General features: G+C 51.3%; 2 protein-coding genes across 3 annotated transcripts; one reads left to right on the top strand and one right to left on the bottom strand.

Annotated features, from left to right (window-relative positions):
• Window positions 1–1,306: 1,306 nt before the first annotated feature.
• SAP30L (SAP30 like) lies at window positions 1,307–7,419 on the top strand. Its single transcript, XM_065734698.1, has 4 exons — window positions 1,307–1,614; window positions 3,295–3,417; window positions 4,849–4,947; window positions 6,865–7,419. The coding sequence occupies exons 1-4, from the start codon at window positions 1,429–1,431 to the stop codon at window positions 6,991–6,993; spliced, it is 537 nt and encodes a 178-aa protein (XP_065590770.1). The 5' UTR covers window positions 1,307–1,428; the 3' UTR covers window positions 6,994–7,419.
• A 10,684-nt stretch (window positions 7,420–18,103) lies between these two features.
• On the bottom strand, window positions 18,104–19,342 carry HAND1 (heart and neural crest derivatives expressed 1). Of its 2 annotated transcripts, none has more exons than XM_065734993.1 (2): window positions 18,714–19,342; window positions 18,104–18,237 (listed from the first exon to the last, which is right to left on the bottom strand). In XM_065734993.1, the coding sequence occupies exons 1-2, from the start codon at window positions 19,212–19,214 to the stop codon at window positions 18,136–18,138; spliced, it is 603 nt and encodes a 200-aa protein (XP_065591065.1). In that variant the 5' UTR covers window positions 19,215–19,342; the 3' UTR covers window positions 18,104–18,135. The 2 variants fall into 2 exon arrangements, with proteins under 2 accessions (XP_065591065.1, XP_065591066.1); XM_065734994.1 differs by having other exon boundaries at window positions 18,104–18,234.
• Window positions 19,343–21,464: the final 2,122 nt, after the last annotated feature.

Below are 21,464 nucleotides of genomic sequence, written 5' to 3'. Positions count from 1 at the left end.
CTACAGGTGAAGCTGTTTCCAGCCCTTCCCCTTGGACTGGATGGTGTCTGGGCGTGCTGTCCCCAGGAAAGTGCACTGTGGTTCAGCTGCAGGGACAAATAAGTCACTCATTGTCTGACAGCACCAGCCGTAAAAACTAAGACACAGAGATGTTGAGGAAGTCTACTAAGACTGAGCCCGACCCTCAAGATTTGTCCTGAGACACACTCGGTGATGCAAGGGCTGCCCAGAACGTGTGTATTGCAGTACTTTTTGACTGTCCTGGAGGAAGGAGAAGCCACAGGTGCCGGTGTCACTGTCTGGGCCTTTGAGGTATTTCAGATGGGCAAGTTCAGCACAGCTCATCCTGCACTGAACTCCACTGTCCCACATGCATGAGTTCAGACTTCACAGCAACGCCTTATCCCACAGCACACTCTTTTTCTGTTTGCACACGAAGTCTTTTCTTCGGGAAGACGCGTTTTTCCGCAGTGCCATTTGCAGGTGATGCCTTTTCTCCCCAGCACACCGGGATTTGTGTTTCTGTGCGTGTTCCCGCTCAGACTGCTTTGGGATCGCGCTTCCAAGCTCACTCCTCTCTCCCTCTCTCTGTTGCATCATTAGAAATCGTACATATTTCATACAGCTCCCGGTGCTGTCCGGATTGTGTCTGAAGGAGTAATTTACGAGGGCAGCGATGCAGCGCTCAGAACCAATTTTACGTTTATTTCTTGACGGTGTCTGTTTAACCCAGGGGTTCAGGCGGGCTCCTGCCGCCGGTCCGAGGCAGGTGCCGGCCTGGGGAGCCGCCGTGTTCCGTCAGGCCTCCTCCGTGCGCGGCCATAAGGACACGAGAGGAGGCCGCTGCAGATGGGGATGGGGGGGGCACCGCGATGCCTGGCAACGGCGCGCGCCCCCCCCCCCCTTCCCCGGCCTTCCGGCTGCCGTGCGAGTGCGGTGGAGGGACGGGGCCTCGCTGTGTCGCAGACGGACGGCGCTATCCCCCAATAGGCTCACAGAGCGGCAGAGCTACGCCCCGCCCCCCCATCCGCTCCGCCCAACCAGCGTCGAGTCTGCAGGCAGGGGGCGGGACTTCCGCCGCCGGGGAGGCGGTTTTTTGTGTGTGTGTGTGTGAGTGTGAGGGCAGTGCGAGCGGGGTCCCGGCTTCCCGGGGGGCAGTGGTGTTTCTGAGCTCGGCGCGGCCCGGCCCGATCTCCGCGGGCACCGCTGGGAGCGAGCGGCGGCGGGCGGTCCCTCCCTCCCGGGCAGACTTCGGGGGGTTCCCCTCCCCCCCCCCCGTGAGGGGGCCCCTGCGGGCGTGGGGGGCCCCCGCGTGCGCGGCGGGCGGCGGGGTCCCCCCGAGGGCCGCTCGCTGAAGGGCGGCGGGGCGGCGGCTCCATCCGCGGCGGTCGGCTCCGCGCTCGGGGCCGAGGCGCGGGCGGGTGGGCGATGAATGGGTTCAGCACCGAGGAGGACAGCCGGGACGGGCCGCCCGCCGCCCCCTTTTACGGCCAGAGCTGCTGCCTCATCGACGACGGCGACCGCTGCGTGCGGCCCGCGGGCAACGCGTCCTTCAGCAAGAGGATCCAGAAGAGCATCTCGCAGAAGAAGCTGAAGTTGGACATCGACAAAAGCGTGAGTCGCGGCCTCCGGAGGTTGAGCCTTCCGCCTGCCCTGCAGTTCCCCTGGGGTGTGGGGGCGAAGCGCGGAGCTGGGCTCGGTGCTCCCGTTGCCTCTGCACCGCGCTCGCCCACCTCCGGAGCTTGGTAGGACGGGGAATGGCCCGACGTAATGCATAGCGGTTGCTGGTGGCACTGAGAGACGCGGTGCGGAGGGGAGGACAGCGGGTGTTGTTTAAGACGGGCTGCTCTCCGCTTTGGAGGCTGTCCTGCTGTTTCAGTTCCGTGCTGGAACACGCTTTTGCTACTAGGTGAAATAAAGCAGTGCGGGTTGCTGTCTCAAGCTTAACTGATTGTTAATTAAGGAGGATGGATGGGCAGGCTGACCTAGTGGGTGGCAGCCCTGCAAGCGGTTGGGAATTAGGGGATCCTTAAGGTCTCTTCCAGCCCATGCGGCTCTGTGATTCAATGAGTGCAATAGTGGAGCGGGTTACTTAAAAATAAACCGTTGCATCAAACTCAGAATGTGAGGTGCCTTTTAAGTAGAGTGCTTGCACACGTGTTGGCTGGTTGGCACTGAGCAGCTTGGTTTGCTGCTGGCTGCTTTGTGCCATGAAGTGACAGCTGTCAGCTCAAGATAGAAACTGGCTTGCTGGGCAGAGAGCATGTAGAGCAGAGCAGCAGTGGGGACTGCAGAGGGCATTTCTCAGAAGTGAGACTGTTGCCGGAAGTCTGCTCTGCCTGCTGTGCTTATCTGATCTCAGATTAACAACATTGAAAAACAAAGAAGGTGAAGTTCTGTGTCCTTCGGTTTGGCAAAGGCTGTGTCTCTTTTAAACGGCCAGATTACAGAACGCTGTGGGAGGAGGAGGAGTGAATTTGAAATCTCTGGGGTTTTAGGAATAAAATTGTGTTTCTGCTGATCGCAGTCTGCAGCAGATTTGTCTAGTGGTGTAGTTATTTCATCCTAGAAAAAAAAAGTCTTTGTTGCCAGATTAAAGGTTTCAGAGATAAAAAGAGGAAATCGGATTAATGATCTCAAAACGGAGAGTATGAAGTGTGCTGCATGAAGGGCTTCTAAATGCAGGGTGCATGCATCACTTATAGATATTCTTATCTTATTGGTAGCAAATAATTTAGATCATTTGTGGTCCTTTTTTTGTGTGCATGCTAGTTCTAGTGAGATAATTTTGGTTAAAATATGGAGTCCGTGACAAGATAAGCTACAGCAAAGGGGTGCCTTTGCTCTTAGTTTGCTTCTTTTAATTGAGGCAATTAGCCAACTTCTGGTTTGCCTAGATTAATAATCTCATGTACTGCTCAAACCAGAAAGTTCACAAGGCTGGAAGAGAGCAACATTTTTCTTGGTAGCACCCTCATTAATTCCTCAAGCAGATGCATTTCCTCCAGACAGTCCACTGTTTGTTTTTTTTCTGACACGTGATTACAACCATAAAAAAGAAATATGTTATCTGCAGAGGTTCAGCAGGAGCTCTTGAGTCCTTCGTTTTCCTTGTTTTTAGTGTTTGTAGTGTAAGTAATATTTCATGACTGGGTTTTAAGATTAGAAACTTCTTAATGTTAGACACAAGTAAGTAAGCAGGTACTCTGTAATACTGGTGGCTGAGTGACTGCTGTTGAATGCCATTTTTACACTGCCTGATTTGATTGCTTTTTTACCACTTCTGCTTTTTAGGTCAGACATCTGTATATATGTGATTTTCACAAGAATTTTATTCAAAGTGTCCGAAACAAACGGAAAAGGAAGACAAGTGATGATGGAGGCGACTCTCCTGAGCATGAAACGGATGTCCCAGAGGTCAGTAGGTACCAAGTGGTTGCAGATTCTTTACCAATTAACTGCACAGCTCTGTGTATGTACCATTTCCAAACAGGGAGCTGCTGGGTATCTTACCTTTTTTAGGTAAGAAAACTTCATTACCTTTCTTACCTTTCTGGAAGGTAACAATACTGAGTATTTACAGTGGTGACTGGGGTTCTGATATGGTTCTTTGTTACCTAGCATGAATTATTTTGCAAAGACTCTATAGAGTAACCAGTCAATCTCTGAATATCTGATGATAACCAGAGATATAGTAGGCTTCTGCAGACCTTTGTATGTAGTACTTCTAGCACTGCTTAAAATTACATTCAAGTTATAGACTGTATTGGTAACGTTTATTTATTTTAAGGAAATGGGTATATTTGTTTCAGCATTACAAAATGATAGAATCACATCCTTTGTCCTGTTGTATGCAGTGTTTGCTTTTTGACGACTCTGGTACTGTTATCACTGTATAAAGTTGTGCAAAGGTAATATTCAGGGAGGCTCTGAGTTCTGGCCATGTCAGCAGAGCCCTCTGCTGGATATGGCACCCGTGCTGGCAGAAAGCATTTCTCCTCAGGAGAAAAGTAAGACATGATGCCAACAATCCATGCACCTTCTGCTTGGAGGTTTGGAGAAAGCACTGAGATTTGTTTTTGTTTTTAAGGATGTGTGACCCTGTGTTGTAGCTGTTTCTGCTTCTATTCCATCTGGTTTTCTGCTGGAACTGTACAGTACTGATATCACATCAGTTACCAGGTTGGCTGTGACAGCCCAGCTGGCATGGAAGAATGTTAGTGCCACAGTGTGTGTAGGCTGTGTGATGTTTTAAACCTGAGGGATGCTCATCACGTTACCAAACATGGAACTCTGCAGTGTGTCAGTCTTCATGTCACTTACTTTTGAGGGGGGGGAAGCAGAACTGTCTTTGAGACATGGCATTTCCCACATGATCTTCATCTTCCTGTAGCCTCCCCCTGCAACCTGCTCATAAACTGTGCTCTTTGCACTGATATGTTTATATTACGTTTTATCTCTGTGCTCTGTCTTATGTCACAAGCTATTTGTTCAGTGCCTGCTAAATTGATATTTTGTATGTGAGGGTCTTAAACCTTATGGGAACAAAAGGCTTCCTTTTGCTCAGAGCTTGCAGAGGTGTAATTGAGAGTAGAAATTGGCCAGCAATTCTGTTGACAGTATGTGAACCAGAACAAAATTTTGTATTTCCCTGAGGCTATTTTAGTCTTTTAGCATTAACAAGTATTGAATAGATTTAGTTTTGTCAGAGAGGGAAGCTGACGTGGCTCTGAATGTGAGCAAGGTGCAGTTCTGTTGAGAAGGAAGTAGTTATTTTTAAATCATTCTGCATCAATGCTTACTAGATGCTGAAGATGGTGCTCATCCTCTGTTCTGTTTCACCTCCAGGTTGACTTGTTCCAGCTCCAGGTGAATACTCTGCGACGTTATAAGAGACATTATAAGCTGCAGACTAGGCCTGGACTCAACAAGGCTCAGCTAGCAGAAGTAAGTGATGACAAATGGTAGTATTATCTCTTGTTACTAAAATTCCTTTTTTGCTCCTATACTGAAGTGCCCATTTCTTGGACACTAACACCTGTAGTGACTTTCTCACTAACATGTAGCATGTGCTCCATGGCAGATCTTGGGAGATGGTGTGAACAGAGAGCTGTGTGCTTTCATTCACCAGGAGCAGTCATGGAAATCTTGGAAGCTTGTTCTTAAAGCATGTTTTAGGAACTTGCTTTTCCATGCTTCCCTTCCTTCCAGACTTACAGACACAGTCAAACCTGGTTTTGATTGGCCTGAGCATGAGCTGAAGGTGGCTGTTTTACTGAAATTAAAACTTACTCATTAATAGTCACCTTAAGTGCCCCTATTTTTTATTTCCTTGCAGCTGCTTGATCTGTTTGGAATTGCTTATTTTTTTAAGGCAAAATCACTGTCTGACTTCAGATTCCTTATTTCCCTCCCTCGTCCTGATGTCTTATGATTCTCTGTTAAGCCAATAGAAGGGCTGGTTTTTTTCTTCAGTTAAAAGCTCCACTGTTTCTTTCACACCATAGTTATTGAGAAGTAACTCACTGCAACTCTTAGTCAGGGCAGTTGTGCTTGGCGTGCATCTGCTCTTCTGTCACTCCTGAAGGCATTCTCTAGGAAGTGTCTTCTCGACACTTAGAGGAACTGTAGCAGTTACTGAGTGATAATGAGGTTATTTTTGTAAGCTGGGGTTTTCACAGCTATCTTCACAAAGACTGAACAGTTTTGCTATTACTGTAAAGATCAACCTGAAAAGACAGCAAAACACTTCATTCTTGCATTGTCAGCTAGGGAATGAATGTAGAGAATATAGAGAATGTATAGTACAGTGCACACAGGAGAAAGGTGATTGTATATCCTCATTGGTATATCACATTTGTCACATTGTAAGTAAGCAGGCTGTTGGATGCCTCCCGCCATGAAGGACTGCATACTTAAGCAATTTACCATGCATATGCCCAGGAGGGAGGAAGAAAAAATTAAAAGAAAACCTACTGTGCAAGCAGAAAAAAAAACCTTAAAAGGAGCCTAACTTAAAGTTGTCACACACTTCCCAGATTTCCTGTGAAGTCTGAGCAGCTTTGACACTACGCTGGATCCTCGTCCAGCTCCCATGCTTGAATCACTGCTGCCTGAGGCTCTTAGACTCCTGCTGCTACCCCACCGTAAGGAAAACTCAAACTTCCATAAATCTTCTTGCAGTGACTTATTGCTCAGCCTGCCTCAGTATCCAGTGCTGGAGCTGTATTGGGTGCCAGAAAGAGCTTCTTCAGTATAGCAAGCAGGCCTCAGCCAGCTCCAGTGTTTCCTACATTCATTTTCTGAGGGGAAAAAAAAAAAGCAGCTATGGTTCAGGGCTCACACTCAAATCTGAGGTGGGTATCCTTAACTGAACCCTGACATTCCCATTGCAAATCCCCAGGGATTCCTTTTGGTGAATGCTTACCCAGGGTATTTTCCTTTGGACTCTTAAGACTTTACTACATCTGGTTCACATAGCAAAGTGTTTCGGTATTTCTGACACCCACCTTAAAATATAGAGATGCAGGAAGACTTTACTCTTCCAGATAATCTCGGCATGAAATGAGAATGTGCTGCTTTGGCAGGAGGACTTTCTGGCTTTCAAATTCTGCTTGTACTTTGGCTGCAAATACTGCTGACATAGCAAGACTGTGCTCTGCTCATATGAACGTTCCAGCTGTAAAGGGAGAGAGTGAGAGAGGTAAATGAGGACTGACAGTTTGAGTTGGTTCATGTTTGCCTAAAAGTATATTGTGCTCAGCAACCTTAAAATCAGTTTTGGTAAATGCAGGGAGCCCAGAGTTCTTGTTATTTCTACTTTAAATTTCTTAACTTCTGTCTTTTTGCATGTTGTCCTTCCAGACTGTCAGTCGGCACTTCAGGAATATTCCTGTGAATGAGAAAGAGACTCTTGCTTATTTCATCTATATGGTGAAGAACAACAAGAGCAGGCTGGACCAGAAATCAGAAAGTAGCAAGCAACTAGAATGAAGACTAACAAGACTTGGCATAGGAGAGCCCTTGAAGGAGCACCTGGTATTGTGCTTTTTAGATATATTAAAAACTTTTGAAGTATATTGTAATTTTTTTTTATGCAGTAATTCTGGATGACAGAAAAGCATAGACAGTTCTTATCAGGAATATTTGAGAACATGTGCACAGCATTTTTCTGAAGACTTCTCATCCTCATTTAAAGGTCACATTGGAATAAAGCAATGAGAATAACAAGGAAACAGAGTAAGCTTTTAGGACTGCGGAATCTGTTAACTTAGTGTTTTAAAGTGTTTCTGGAAATCTGCATCTCAGTGCAATTTAGATCACGGATGGATTTTGTTCACTGAGTTCAGGCTGTCTCACCAAGCACGGTGCATTCATGCAGGACTGGAATAGCAGCAGAAATAAAATGCGTTGTCAAGGTGCGTGGGTCAGCAGTCTGTCTGAAGCTTGCTCCCCACATGTATGTGCTCTGTCTTGCCTTGAGTCAGTGCTTTAAGTCTCAAACTTCTACGAATGCTCCAGCTCACCAAATCTACTTCAGCAAACTACTCAGCTGGTTTGAAAATCGTTTTTCTTTTTTTCACTTTCCTCTCTCTCCCCCCCCCAAAATGGAAGCCAAACAACTTTCTAGAATCACTTTTTTCCAGTTTCTTTAATTTAAGAGCTCACTTCTTAGTTGTAAGCATTTGAGGACTTTTGCAGCTCCTCGGAATGAGGTATCAAGGCAAATAGGCTGGGATTGATCGTGTTGGTAGAAATGCTCTCTCAGTTCATTCCTTTGTGTTTCCCTTGGATTCAGGGCTTAATGACAGTAGGTGAAACAGTGGGTTAAGAAGTCTGTCTCTTAATCTCTGTGCCAGATCAAGTATCAATCAGAAGCAGTGTGGATTTTATATCGAAGCTGGACTTTAGCAGGTGTCACAAAACTGTAGTATGGATTAGTGTGTTCTGCTTAAGTGTAAATGAAACTTGAGCTAATGGGCATAGCACAGTCACCAAGGTGATGAGCTAGCTGGAGAGTGGTGCATTTCATCTGTGTCTGCGAGCAAGCAAATGTATGGAAGCTTTGCCTTTTGTGACCTTCCCTAAGAGTTCTGTGACATGGAGGGTGGATTGCTGCTCACAAACGGTGCTGTAGAAAGAAACATCTCTGGCTTTGTTATTTAAAGCCAAGGTGTCCTTATAAATAACACCGTAGTTACTTTGGCTAAAGGAGCTACTGTAACTGTTGGTTGCATCTGTCTGCTCTCCAGTGACCTCAAATTCTATACAAGGGGATCTCCTGATTTAAAACACCACTCTGTTTTCATGCTGTCCTAACCATCGTCTCCTTTCTGACGCGAGATGCCAAGGCTCCACACAGAGTATATTCTCAACAAGCCTTTAGCACTGAACTCAACAGTTGAAAACATTGGCTAGCGTTTTGTGAATCCAAATCTGTGTGGTGCTTTGTTGAAGAACAGAACACACAGGCCACAATCCCAGCATGATGCTGCATCAGATGTTTGGTAAGGCACGAGTGAAGCTCCCCCAAGGTCTCTTTAAAGAATCAAGTCACAGTTGAAAGCAAGGTGTTCGCATCAGCTTTGAATTGTGTGCTGACAGTCTAAGAAGATGTTAAATGAACCTCAGCATGTTTAAGTCCTGTGTCATAGCCAGAAATAATCTGTTATGGTACATGCCCCATTCGTGAAGTTTGGGAGTGTGGTGGTTTCAGCATTTCCTTGTTCAGTTTGGTATGGAATTGAAGAACATCAGAAAGGAGAAATCCTCAGAGAGCGAGGAGAGAATATCACGTGTTGGTATTTTGTGAGTGTCTAAAGATTTCCAACTTACAGTGATCCTTACTGGAAGGATGGAGCAATCCTCACATCAGCCAACAAGATGTGGCTTCTCATTCAGGACAGATTGCTTATAGGGTATTTTCTCTGACTGCACGTTAATATTCAGAGTGCTCATGTAGTCAGAGGACATTGCTAAGGGAAAATGAGTTTCTGAGAGTTGAGAGTTATGATTCATCATAACTTGTAGACCAAAATTGTAAAAAAAGAAAGGAGTTTGGGGTTTTTGTTTGTTTTATTTCTAGGAGTAAATGCATCTGTTGGAGTGTTTTAGCAGCCAGCAGCAGAATGATTCTTTTTGAAGAAGTATGGTGGCAGGTTCCATCTGTTCAGGTGTGTTCACTGGGATGCTTTGTGCAGGGGTGGTATCCGGGAATTTATTTTTATCTGAAAATAATCAATTGATGTAAAATGTGATCCTCGGTTTCACTCTTAAAGCAATTATACTTTTTTTGGGGGGGGGAAAAAAGAAAATGATGTGTGATAATGAAGTGATGTTTACCAGCCATTAGCAGTTGTTTATAAGGTGGAAAGCTTGGGGGCAAGATACCAAAAAAAAAAACAAAGAAAAAAACAAACCCCAAAAGAATCTTTGGCCGTCAGACCCCATAGCCTTATAAATCCTTGCGAATGCCTTATTGCCTTGTTCTCAACTTAGCTAGAGCAAAGCGCCTTGAGCAAATGCAAGCCCATGTCTTGTTGGAGGGGTTGGCCTCTTGTTGGAGGGGTTGGCCTCTTGTTGGAGGGGTTGGCCTCTTGTTGGAGGGGTTGGCCTCTTGTTGGAGGGGTTGGCCTCTTGTTGGCTCTCATGCTATGAACTGAAATCACACGTCAATTCAGTAGCAATATCCATGTTCAGGGTGCCTGTGATTCTTGAAAAGCATTTAGTGTCTAATAACCAGAAAACGCAACAATGCAATTGTCATTCTGTATAATACTGTTCTGTGTATTTGATTCCTTATGCTGCATGCCAATTAAAAAAGACTTTCCAACTCTTTTTTTTTTAATTTCAAAGTAAATGTGTTTGAACCTCACACTTGTGAAGCCATGAGGTAGGACATTTTCTTAGCACTTTTAGATGAGACTCGTTGGAAAGGTAGAAGACCCAGATTGCTTTGGCTGGTATGATGTTTGGTGGGTTTTTTTGCCTCTTAAACTTTGCTTTTCACAGTTGGGCCTTAAATTCTGTCTAGCTTTGAACCACGGAGCACAAGCCTTGGGGCATGGAGGATGACTAGGTGTCCTTTTTTATTTGTGGTATAATGGAAGCTTATTTCTTACAAGCCTGCATAGGAGGTGTCCACCCTGGGGCAGAGGAATTGTCTTTGAAGCCCTCCAGCCATTATGAAGCCTAACTCAATTACATAGCCTCACTCAATCCTCACTGAAGAGCTGCATCAACTTCACTAGACCTCTGATCAGATCCAAAGCCGTTAGTATGAAACCCAAGTTACAGGAACATCTCTACCAGAGGTGATTTTATCCTGTGTGCTGACCCTCTGTTCGCTTTAAGGGAAGAAGAAGAAATAATTACTGGTAGTTATTGGCTTGAGCTCAACTCAAGGGGGTTTGAAACGTGTGAAGAGCAAAGTCAGCAACAATCTGGTGGCTGAGAAGTGCGTGCATTTCCAGGGAGGCTGTGTTAGAATGCAACTTTGCCTCGTGAAGAGCATTGCATACCAACCTGAAGTAAGCAATTGCATTAAAAGCTAATGTTTCTTTTGCCAGGCACTTTAGATGTTCAGACTGAGAAAAGCAGGGAGGACAGGCTTGTACTGCTTGTCCCCAGTACTCCGGTGTCCCAGTTTTCCTTAGAAATGTGGCTGTAAACCACTAGGTATGTGGTGTACGGAGCTGGAGCTAAACGTGCTGTCTCACAGTTTAAAGTTGATCTTATGCACAAGAGGAGAGGCTTTGAAGTCGTGAGCCAAAACAATCCACAGTAAACACATGCTTTCAAGTGCATCATGATGGCAGGGAGAAAAAGAAACAGGACACGGCCCAGGGAAAGGCTGAGCAAAACATGCTTCCACAGTGAGCAAGGTAGGGGAAGAGTCGTCGTGTGTTAACTCTAGTAATGGATGTTTTATGAGGGGCAGGAGGGGAGAGCTGTGCACTTTACGTCTTTTGGTTGAGCCAAATGTAAATACCAATGGGAGATCTTCAGCAGTAACTGCAGTTGGAGGGAAGAGAAATGGTCTGCTGGAGGACTGTTTATTTAAATTGGCAGATCATTATGCTTCCCTGGAGCACTAGCGTCACTTTGCTTCTACAGTTTAACAGAGTGGGTAATACGAGGTGGTCTCCCAAGCAGAAGGAGTCCTTGCACTGCCCACAGCGTCGACTGAAGAGTCCTAAAGGTGAAGGAATGTTCTTGATGCCTCACTCCTCTTGTCACTGATGTCCTTTAGCCATCTCTAGCTTACCCAAGTTAGAGGAGATCTCATTTTCCACTTTCAAAGTGCAAATGAACTGTTCCAATGTAAGATACTCCTTGCACTTTTCACAGCTGTCCCTGATCTCGTGTTTTTGACTCGGCTGTGAACGCGTCCGTCTGAAATGCATGAAGCGGTTAAAGAAAGTGTGGGGAGTAGTGGGGGGCTCCTGCCTTAAACCCAAACTTCCCTCACAAGCATCTCTGCAGGCTATCCTGTGCGTCCCCAGCATCTCCCAGCTGTGCCCTGGCAGGGCAGGGTTGGTTCCTGTCCTGACCACCACGGAGGTGAGCAGCAGGTAACTCACAGGATGGCTTGGAGCCTTCCGGTGGCTTACTGGGAGAGGGAGGAAAAGTGTTTTCTCTCTTCTGTTTCTGGCCCCCATGTGTTGTGCTGATATGATGCCAAATGTTCTGGACACCTTGTATTTTTAACTGTGTAATATAGCTGTGTATCGTTGAAGCTACTTAGTAACTTATAGCAAAACTGTAGAACTCGTTTCTTCGAGGTGTAGGAGACGTCCTGCTTCCACTGTGTATAAGACTTTAAATCTATACTGTCTGACAAAGAGAAAATGCTGAATTTCACTTTAATAAATGATCTATCTAGCAACAAGGCCTACCTTCCCTCCTGTGTTTTTTCTTCTCGTAGCATCTTCAGCTCCAGAACCAACAGTGTTCTGCTTTGCATGGCTGTTTTGTGGTGGGTGCTACTCCAGAGCAATGCCTACGTGTAACATCACAGTGTTCAATCGGTTTAGGGGAGACTTTCTTCCACGTAGAGCTCTGTTTCATTCCACTTTGCTGTATCACTCTTCATTCCAACCGTTGTAAGCAAAGACACCTCGTGTGTGTTGCTTTAATAAGAAGTGAGCTGTGGCCTGAGGACCTCCTGAAGCCTGTCATGGTGTTCCCTACGTCTGCTGGTACTGTCTGAGGTATGTTTTAGCCTTGATTTTGAGCCAGGGAGAGGTTGTCACGCAGCTTTTCAGACACCTGGACTATCACAGAGAAGAATGATAGAATGTTGAGAGCTTTACACTCAAAATACTTTACCTGAATTTTTTGTTGTTGGGTCAAATGTCACCGCTGACGTGCAGCAAAATCAACGATCAGTAATGGTTTGAATCTAATCTCTCAGCTAAAAGCAGACCTAAATGCAGTGGAGAGCTGGGAGGAACTGATCCAGAAACGTCCTTGTGTCCTCACTGCCTGCATCCAAGGACCTCTGGAAGCCCGGGGAAAGAAGCAGGATCTTGGGGTTGAAGAAGCCGTGACCAGAGGTGAGACAGCAGCACGGCACAACGAGCAGGAGTAGGAACTTGGCAGGACATCACCTGCACGTTGCCTGGTGTTTTTAGGAGGTTTAAGGGAACAGTCGGTGAGGATGAGGGCGGCAAACCCCATTGGAAAAGGAAAAGCTGTGTCATTCCCAGAGCTGTGAGTGTGGGCTCTGCCAGCGCAGGGAGGAGCTGCTGGGGGAGAGGCAGGAGGGCTGAGGAGGGCAACTTCGGCATGCCGAGTGTACTGGGAACTCCGGTGCTGGGAGCAAACTGATGAACCTGCGACTTGTGCAGACTGCTAGATACCACTGCTCCAAACCAGGGAGGAATCCACTCAGACTCTTTTTCATGGATTTACACCCAGAAACCGTGCAGCCATCAGACTGAGCCCTCCCCCCCCCAGCCCAGAGCATCCCATCGCCTCTGCTCCCAGCGGCCGTGCGAGGGCAGTGTTAGCTCGCCGTGCTGGGAGCCCGAGGGCTGGGACTGGCTCCCCGTCCCCAGGGCGCTCCTGGTCAGGAGCTGGCTGGGTTGGTCAGACAGCCGAAGTGAAGTGATGCTGCAGTGGGATGTGGAGGCCATCCACACGGTCGGTTTGTTGATTTATTTGTTATTTTTTTGTTATTATTTTTCCTGCTGGAGATTGAAATTGAACATGTCCGGCTGTCTGCGTGAGCCTTCCTACAGCCCCTGTGCTGATGGAAACCAGGCTCTGGTTCTTTGCTCCTCAGCAGAAAGGGCAGCACAGAGGACTGGGGAAAAATGCAAATGTGGGTTTAATGGTTTTAAGTTTTTGAAATGTGATTGAGCAGAGCAGGCTGAGGGGGGGAGGGAGAGCCTCAGGCCTTGGGTTTGCTTTTTTTTCTTTTTCCTTTTTGTTTTTTAATTTATTTTCCTTGTATCCAAGAAGAGGTGACTGCATGGCTCTGCCAGCGTTCAGTCTCACTTTGCCAAGAGTTGGAGCTAATTTCACACCTCTTATCCTTGTGAGCAGCACTGGCTTCTTTCCTAAGTACCTCAAAGCCCCCTAATATGCTTTTACTTAATTGTTTTTGGAGTGTTTTCCAGGATGTGCTTCCTCAGCAGAGAGCACCAAGGTGGGAGCACAGCTGCCCATGCAAGGAAAGGCAGTGACCACAAGACAGGCAAGGAGGGAAGAACTGAGTAGGGAAGGATGCTCCCCTGCCACAGCTCAGGGCAGCAAGGAGTTCTGGGGGCACAGTGATGGCAGCATCACCAAGCTTGCCAACCCCAGCTGTGGCCACAGAAGAGACTGAGCACAAGGAGTGTCTGAGCATTGTCTGCAGTGTCTTTTCCTGGCCTTGACACCTGTGTGGGCAAATCTGCCTTGTTCATGGGAAAGGGGAGGAGCTGGGTTGTATCCTGCCATCCAGCAGTGATCTCATTCACAGGGCAAGTGTGTGTCATCCCTTGGCCATCCCTGCGCCTGCTGAGCAGGGGAGGGTGGCAGCCATGGCCTGGCAGATAGCACTGAGCATCACAATCCCCTCAGTTTGTGGCTTGCTGGACAAGGTGCAGGCCCTTCGTTAGGCTGAGGGCAGCGAGCACTGCATCAAACCCCAGTGCATAGAGACGTAGGGAAACAGCGCATTCAAGATCTGGACCCCAAAGGGAGCTGTTCTGCTCTTTTGTCAAGGTAGCTGCAGACTGAGGGGGAAAAAAAGAATCCTTTTTCCTCTCGATTCCTCAGCTTTCAGCTGCTGGTGATGCCATACGTTCCCCTGGCTCTCTGGTTACTGTAAAGTCTTTCAGAGTGATCAGGACCTGAATTCCTCACGTGAAAGAACGAGCAGGAAAAAAAAGGGAACTTCACAAGCAAGGATGCTTGCTGCAGGGTGTGCTCCTTGCAGAACAAGGAGGGGATCTTCCTGCAGAGAGAGCCATGGTGAGCACGTGTACCCACCCCAGCCTGAGCACGTGAGCCGTGTGAGAGCAGTAAATGTGCACTTCCCCCAGCTGGAGGTGGGCCCTTCGTGGAGGGAAGCAATGCAGGTTGGTGCTGGAGATGTGTAGGGTATGGGGCTGTATTTGTGCCAAGGATGCTCTTGGGAAGGGTGCATTGCTTTTGGTTTTCTTTCAGCACTGCTGGCTGCGTGGAGAAATGTGGCCTGGGCAGATCACGGTGTTGGTGGATCCAAGCAGGGACTGCCAGGGGGTGCGAAGCCAGAGAGTATGGATTTATTGAAGAATAAATGCAAGAGCCTCAATCTGCCTTCTGCCTGCAGTCACCCCACACTTGGAGGTTGTTCCTACAGCTACAGTTTGAGAACTCACCTTCTCTTTAGGTGGGTCTCGCAGTCACGTGGCTCCACAAGCATGGAGATTCAAGGAGGAGCATTGGGAACGTCGCAGCTGAGGGGCCCTGGGCTGGGCAGAACCCTTCCACCTGAGCAGTCCTTGCAGGAGACAGTCTGACCCAAGAGCCTGTGACTGGGCTCAGCGGCTCCGAGTGTTGGGAGAGGATCAAAAAGCTGCCCTGGCTGTAAATCTCTCACCTGCCATCTTCCTTACCGGAGCTTGTGGCCATTCCTCCGAGGTCGGCCCCGGGTCAGGATTTCTCCTGTCTCTTTAGCCCCCAAACCTGGAGATTTTTGTCTTATCTTTGACGCCATCTTGACACCGAAAACAAATTATGACCCAATTACCCCTCCCGAGAGGGGCTGGGGCTACCTTAAACTGCCACAACTGTCAGGCGCTTCCTTAAGAGCAGGTCATTACTGGGGTGCGGGCTGGGGAGGGGGCACTGACGGGGGGACCCTCCCCTTGCCATAGGGTTCCCTCCTGTGTGGGGATATCCCATCCCGTCCCAGCTGAGCTGCATCCAACCTGCAGCGGGCAGAGTGGGGCCAGGGCTCGCTGCTGGTGGTGTGGGCTGCTTGGCACAGGGATGCCCCCAGCCCTGCCCTGCCTCACCGACCATATAACACTGCATCTGCCCTGGCCCTGGCCGTGACCTTCGGGGTGGGCCTCGAGCTGGGCTGCTGCTGGGGCTGCAGCTCAGCTCTGCTGCGTTGCAGGACACCAGAGCCCTGAGTTTTAAAAAAGCTCTTCTCCTTTTTCAGTGCTCTTAGAGGACAGCTCCACTGCCCTGTGTACCTGTATGGCTCTCATTAGGTGCTGCAGCAGCACTGAGCTGGGTGCCAGCCCACTGCCACTACCCACTGCTACATCTACCCATGCTGTGCCACTGCATCGGTGCCACTCCCCTTCCCACACTGTGCACAGCACCCCCTGACCTCACCGTTTTGTTCCAGGTCCCTTTTTGCTCCTGCCTGGGCTGGGGTTGGGTGTTTCTTTTTCTCTCTTTTTTTTTTTTTCTTTGTCAGATTGGTATTTTATTTGGCTCCATACTGTCTACTGAGCTGTCCAGCGTAACCCTTCCCTCGCTGCTTCCGAGATAAGAGCGAGCTCCCTGGAGATCAGATAAACAGGCCCATAAATACCTACAACAACAAGAAGCAGGGTCTCGGCTTGGCAGAAGTATGCAAAAGAATGAGAGGACTCTTCCAAATCCCAGAGGTGCAGGGATGGGGTGGGAAGGACCCAAAGCTGCCCAGCTCCCATCCCTGTGTCTGGGCAGGGGCTGCCCGTGTCCCCTCCACCACTCCCGCTGTTCTCGTTCTGCTGGAGGCACTGCTGCACGTAGGGCACTGCCCCGGGGCGTTCACTTCTGCCCGAGCAGGGATCTGCTGCGTCCAAGTTCACGGCAGGGTCGAGGCGGAGGTGTGCTACCAGGTGGCCAAAAGCGCAAAGCTGGCGGCCGAGCCGCCGCTCTCTACGTGTCTGTGCGTGGGAAGGAGGGATGCTTGAGGTGGGAGCAGCCTGCCCGCTGCTGGGCTGCTTCCCACGCACCGGGATGCTCGCACACACACCGTAATGGCACAGGAAAAAGCGTAGCGTTCGTTGTCACGATCTTAATCTCCCAGAAAAAAAAAAATATATATATATATATATCCTTACTGGAAACCCTGTGGACGTGGAAACAAGAGAGCGTTTGAACTTGGCAATCCACACAGGAGCGAGGGAGTGATGTCCCACGCGCTCTCTGCTGGTGGGTGGGGGAGGGGGACAGTGCCAACCGTGCCGGGCATCCCACTCGGCAACTGCAGCCCCCACAGCAGCAGATTTTCGGCAGGGCAGCGAGCACGGTGCCCCGGGCTGCAGGCGATGCTCCCAGCAGAGCGCGGTGCTGGGACCGGGGACACCGGTGCACCGCAGCCCGCGCTGTGGGGCAGCCCCGTGCGGTGCCGTAGGGCTGAGGGAGAGCGGCTGGGATGTGTGAGCAGAGCTCGGGCTGCAGCGGTTCACGGTGCTCCGGAGACGGCTCCGGAGCGTTCCTGCGTAAAGCAGCCCCAGAAAAAGGGTCGGTGAAGCTCAGCCTTAAACGGGATGCTGGCAGACGCTTTTCTGGACGTTTTCTTCCGTTCTTTTTTGTTTGTTTGTTTGCTCTGTTTTTTTAGGCAGGCCTCGTCCCGGCTTCACACGCGGAGCCGGTGCCACGCGGAACTTTGTATAATCCGAGTGGAAAAGCAGCGCGGCGGATGAGGGGTCCGGGGCTGCACCGCACAGCCCGGGGCTTTCCTTCCCCCACCCGTACCCGCAGCACGGATCCGGCCACACGCACAACGCGGTCCTTAAAGCAGCGATCCCGATAGGAACGTCTGCCACGTGTAGGTGGTGCGTCGTTGTTAATATATCTTTAGTGAAATAGAGAATGAAGTGCTCCCCCGTATCAACCGTACAATGCACTGATGGCGTTCCCATCCTGTGTGCCCCGAGGAGCCGCGTCCGAGAGGCGTAGGGACCGCTCTGGGGTCTTGTGAGCATCGGGGTGCCCGAGCCCGGATGGGGGGGGGGCTCAGCCCGTGCCAAAGCTGTGCGGGGAACGGGGGAACGGGAACCGCAGGGAGCGCGGCCCCGTGTACCGCGGCGATGGAGCGGGCTCCGCGGAGCACAACGCTGCTGTGCATCCCCGAACCGGGCGGGGGCTGCAGGGCAGGGAGCTGCAAAAAGTGCCCCCCTATTCCCCCCCCACCCCGCTGCCCCTTCCAACAAGCAGCGCATCGGTCCCGCAGCCGGCGGGGAAGGAGGAGCGGGCGGAGCCGAGGTGGTTTGCATAAAGATTAAACTTTATTGTTATTAATTCTTTTTAATTATTCAGTTTGTTTGGTTTTTTTTTTCTTCTTTTGTTTCGTTTTGTCTTTTTTTGTTTGTTTGTATTTTAAATACGTGGTGTGGCGCGCCCGGTCCCTCGGGAAGTGGTCATGCAGAGCTGAGGTAGAGCGCCCGGCCCAGGCGCGGTCCCGGGGGAACCTTAGGTAGTTTGAACGCAGTCTCTCGGCCGCGGTCGGGGTTCCTCCGCTATTCCAACAGCGAACGAACAGCACCGATCCCACCCGGCCCGGCTCGGGCGGGGGCTGCGGGCGGCGGGGGGAGCGGGGACGGCTTCGAAACGGGGACGGAGCCGGGGGAAGGGGGGAGGGGGGGGGAACGGAGGCACCCGGCCCCGCTGTGCCCCCCCTGCTCCCCCCCGGCGGCATTGCACATGGAGCGGGGCTCAGGGGTTCAGTTCCAGAGCCCAGACCTGCTGGGGCCAACCGGTGCGGCCCTTCAGCTTCTTCTCGCCGTGAGCCAAAGGCTGCGAGTACACCTCGGGCTGCTGCGGAGAAAAGAGCGGTGAGGAGAGGAGAGCCGGGCCGAGCAAGAGCGGCTTTAGCAGCCCCGGAATAAAGAGTTCGAGCTTTTCACCTTTTTCCTTCTTTTTCTATTAATATTATCAATAATACTAATAATATGAAGGTTGTAGTTGTTCACGTTATTACCGCTATTATACTTATTTTTTTTGCTATTGCGATACGATGCGATAACGTTCCTCCCGCTGCGGACGGGAGAGCCGCGGCCGGCCCCGCTCCGATCCGCCCCGGGATGCGGGGAAGGACGGCCCGCCGCGATTTCAGCCCTGGGGCCGCTGCGAGACCCCCTACCTTTCCTCCACCGAAATCCCCAACGTTATTCCGTTTCATTTCTTCCTTTTAATGGGGGAAAGCAATTCCCCAACGGTGCCGGGGAGGGTTTTCCCCCGGCCCCGCCGCTCCCGTCGGGCAGCGCAGGGGAAGGGCCGCGGCCGCCGCTTACCGTCTCCCGTTTCCTCTTGTTCTCGCGACCGTCGGCCTTCTTGAGCTCGGCCTTGAAGCCCTCGGGCTCTCCGGGCTGGCTGTCCCTGGCCAGGACCTCCATCAGGTAGGCGATGTAGCTGGTGGCCAGGCGCAGCGTCTTGATCTTGGACAGCTTGGTGTCGGCGGGCACGTTGGGGATGCACTCGCGGAGCTCAGCGAAAGCGCTGTTGATGCTCTCCGTTCTCCTCCTCTCCTTTTTGGGACCCCCGACCCCTTTCCTTCTCCCCAGACGACCGCTGAGCGCTTCCAGCCTGCCCGGCCCTCCCGGGCCGAACTCGGCGGGGCCGTACGCGGGGCTCTGCCCGTGGAGCTCCGGGGTCACCTCGGCCGGGTTGAGCACCCAGCCGGGGAAATAAGCGCGCTCCTGGTGGCAGCGAGCCGCCGGCCCGAAGAGGAAGGGCTCGTGCAGCATGTGGTGGTGGTGGTGGTGGTGGTGCTGGTATCCCCCCACCAGGTTCATGGTCCGTCGGGGCCCCGCGGGGCTCAGCACCGCGCCATGGCCGAGCTGCGCTCCTCCGGGCGGACGGCGGGGCCGGGGCTGCGGCGGCGGTGCCTTTGGGCTTTGGGTTGTTTCGTTGTTGGCTGGGGTTTGGGTTTTTTTTTTTCCTTCTTTTTTTTTCCTTTCTTTTTTTTTTTTTTTTAACCCTTTCTGGAGCCTCACGGCTCTGCCTTTATATAGGGCCGCCCCGCCGAGGAACCAATTGGCAGGGGAGGATGCTCGGGGGCCCCGGGGGGAGCGGAGGGGCGTTTTATTCGGGCTCACACCTCCGCCTCTCGCTCTCCTCCTTCCCAGAGGGGAGAAGGGGGCGAGAAGTGACCACGGGGGGACCGCAGCCTTCGTGATCCCCTCTGTTTCCCACTCCTGGGCCGGGATATCCGCGCCTCCTCCCACGGAGCACCCGTCGGGGGAATAGAGGCGGCTGCGGGGTGCGGTGGGGCCGGGTGGGCAGCAGTCCCGGAGGGGACTCCGGAGGGAGGTGAGGGCATGGCAGGGAGCACCCCCGGCTGGGTGTGCTGGGATGGTGGTGCTGGACCCCTCCTCCCCCCCCTCCTTCCCCCCACTCCCAGGCTGTTGCGTGTGAGCCCTGTATGCAGGGGAGCACGTTGCACATCCACAATCAGCACACAGACGTGTTGCACAGATGTGTGCACCTGGGGAAAGCACACGTGCAGCACTTGCACACGAATGGACACACGTCACAGGGACGCTGCATGCCACCACATACGTGTTACACGGCCTGCACACGCACGCACACACACACTCACACACACACACACCGTGTGTGCTGTGCACAGGTATCTGCACGATGGGTGTATTCACACGCATATGCTCTCCCATGCACAGAAAATTCACACCTACAGATGTAAACACGTAGAAATTGCTCTACGCGTGCACACAATGCGTGCACACAAACACCCTTCTGACAGGGCACTGGGGACGTGCCCTGTGTTTCCCCATCCCAGGGCTGGGGGGGTCCCGCTGCAGCTCCTGCACTTCCCCCAGCCCCAGGCTGAGCCGTGCGGGCTCCCCCCGCACCCCTGGGTGACAGCTCCCCACGTGACAGCTGCGGGTGGCACTGGGGCCGTCCCCAGTTTGTCCCAGCGTGGACAGCGGGGCACTGCGGTGGTGACCGCGGCAGTGGGGCAGGAAGGGGCTCGGCCCGAGGTATGTTAGCGATTAACGGCGCTTTGCAGCGATTCATCTTGCAGCGGAGGGTGGAAACGTTGGAGGGTTGTTTGCAGGCGCTTGTATTAATCATCCGGGCTAACACACCATTAACGTCCTCCTGCATTTTAAAGATGACAAATTTTATTTGACTTCTCTCAATCACGGTTCCCGGGCGGATTCGGGAGCCACTTAAATGCCTCGGATTTTCCATCGTTAGCTGTTACAAGGCGCGTTGCAGAGGCGGGAGGCAGGGGTCTGCCCCCCCACACTCAGTGGGGCAGGGTGCAAGGGGATCCCCACTGCGGCCAGGCCCCAGAGGTTTGGGGTGGGGGTGGGGGGCACCTCAACCCCCTGCTTTGTTTTCGGACGATGCAAACCGCTCCCCCCCTCCCACCGCCCCTCCTCACCCTCTTTAAACAAGCACCCTGCGCACATTTGCTAGTGATTACCCCGCTGTTAAGTCGGACCTTGGGTAGGTCGCCGTGTCCCCCCCACCCTCTGATTTCCCCCCAGTGGGATCCCTGAGCCCTGCGTGGGGCTGGGGGGTGTCCTTGTGCCGGCGCAGCATCACTTACAGCACCCTGCTCCCTCCAGCCCTATAAAAGCCCATATCCAGCAAATCACCAGGCTGGGGTCACCCAGCAGAACATCCCCCAAATCCCCCAATCACAAAACCCTGTGGTGTGCAGCCCTCTTACAGCTGCATCCCATGGGATCGGGGCACCGCAGCACTGAGTAACACCGGACCCCCTGAGCCCAGCCCGGGCACTATCTTCCTCTGCTCCCTTCCTGACAGAGGTCCCTGTGCACGTTGGAAGGATTCAGCTGAGCAAATAGTGGGACCACTGCGTTGATTTTCCTTTGGAAAATCATTCTAATCTTTCGTGTTTTAATAAAATAATAAAACCGGAGCCCCTTTCACTCCGACACCCTCTAAATCAAAGCAGGCTGCCTTTGTCACGGCATCCAAATTTAGCACTTCTCCAACTTTGGGTGAGTTTCTTTTAGTTTTGCATCTCCCGTTCGTGTTGGGGGGAAACG

Source organism: Cyrtonyx montezumae, unplaced genomic scaffold, assembly GCF_038088225.1.
Source record: "Cyrtonyx montezumae isolate F1298 unplaced genomic scaffold, pur_monq_1.0 scaffold_18, whole genome shotgun sequence".
Taxonomy (NCBI): Eukaryota; Metazoa; Chordata; class Aves; order Galliformes; family Odontophoridae; genus Cyrtonyx; species Cyrtonyx montezumae.
The sequence above is the reverse complement of the archived record's forward strand: the minus strand, read 5'-3'. Positions and strand labels throughout refer to the sequence as shown.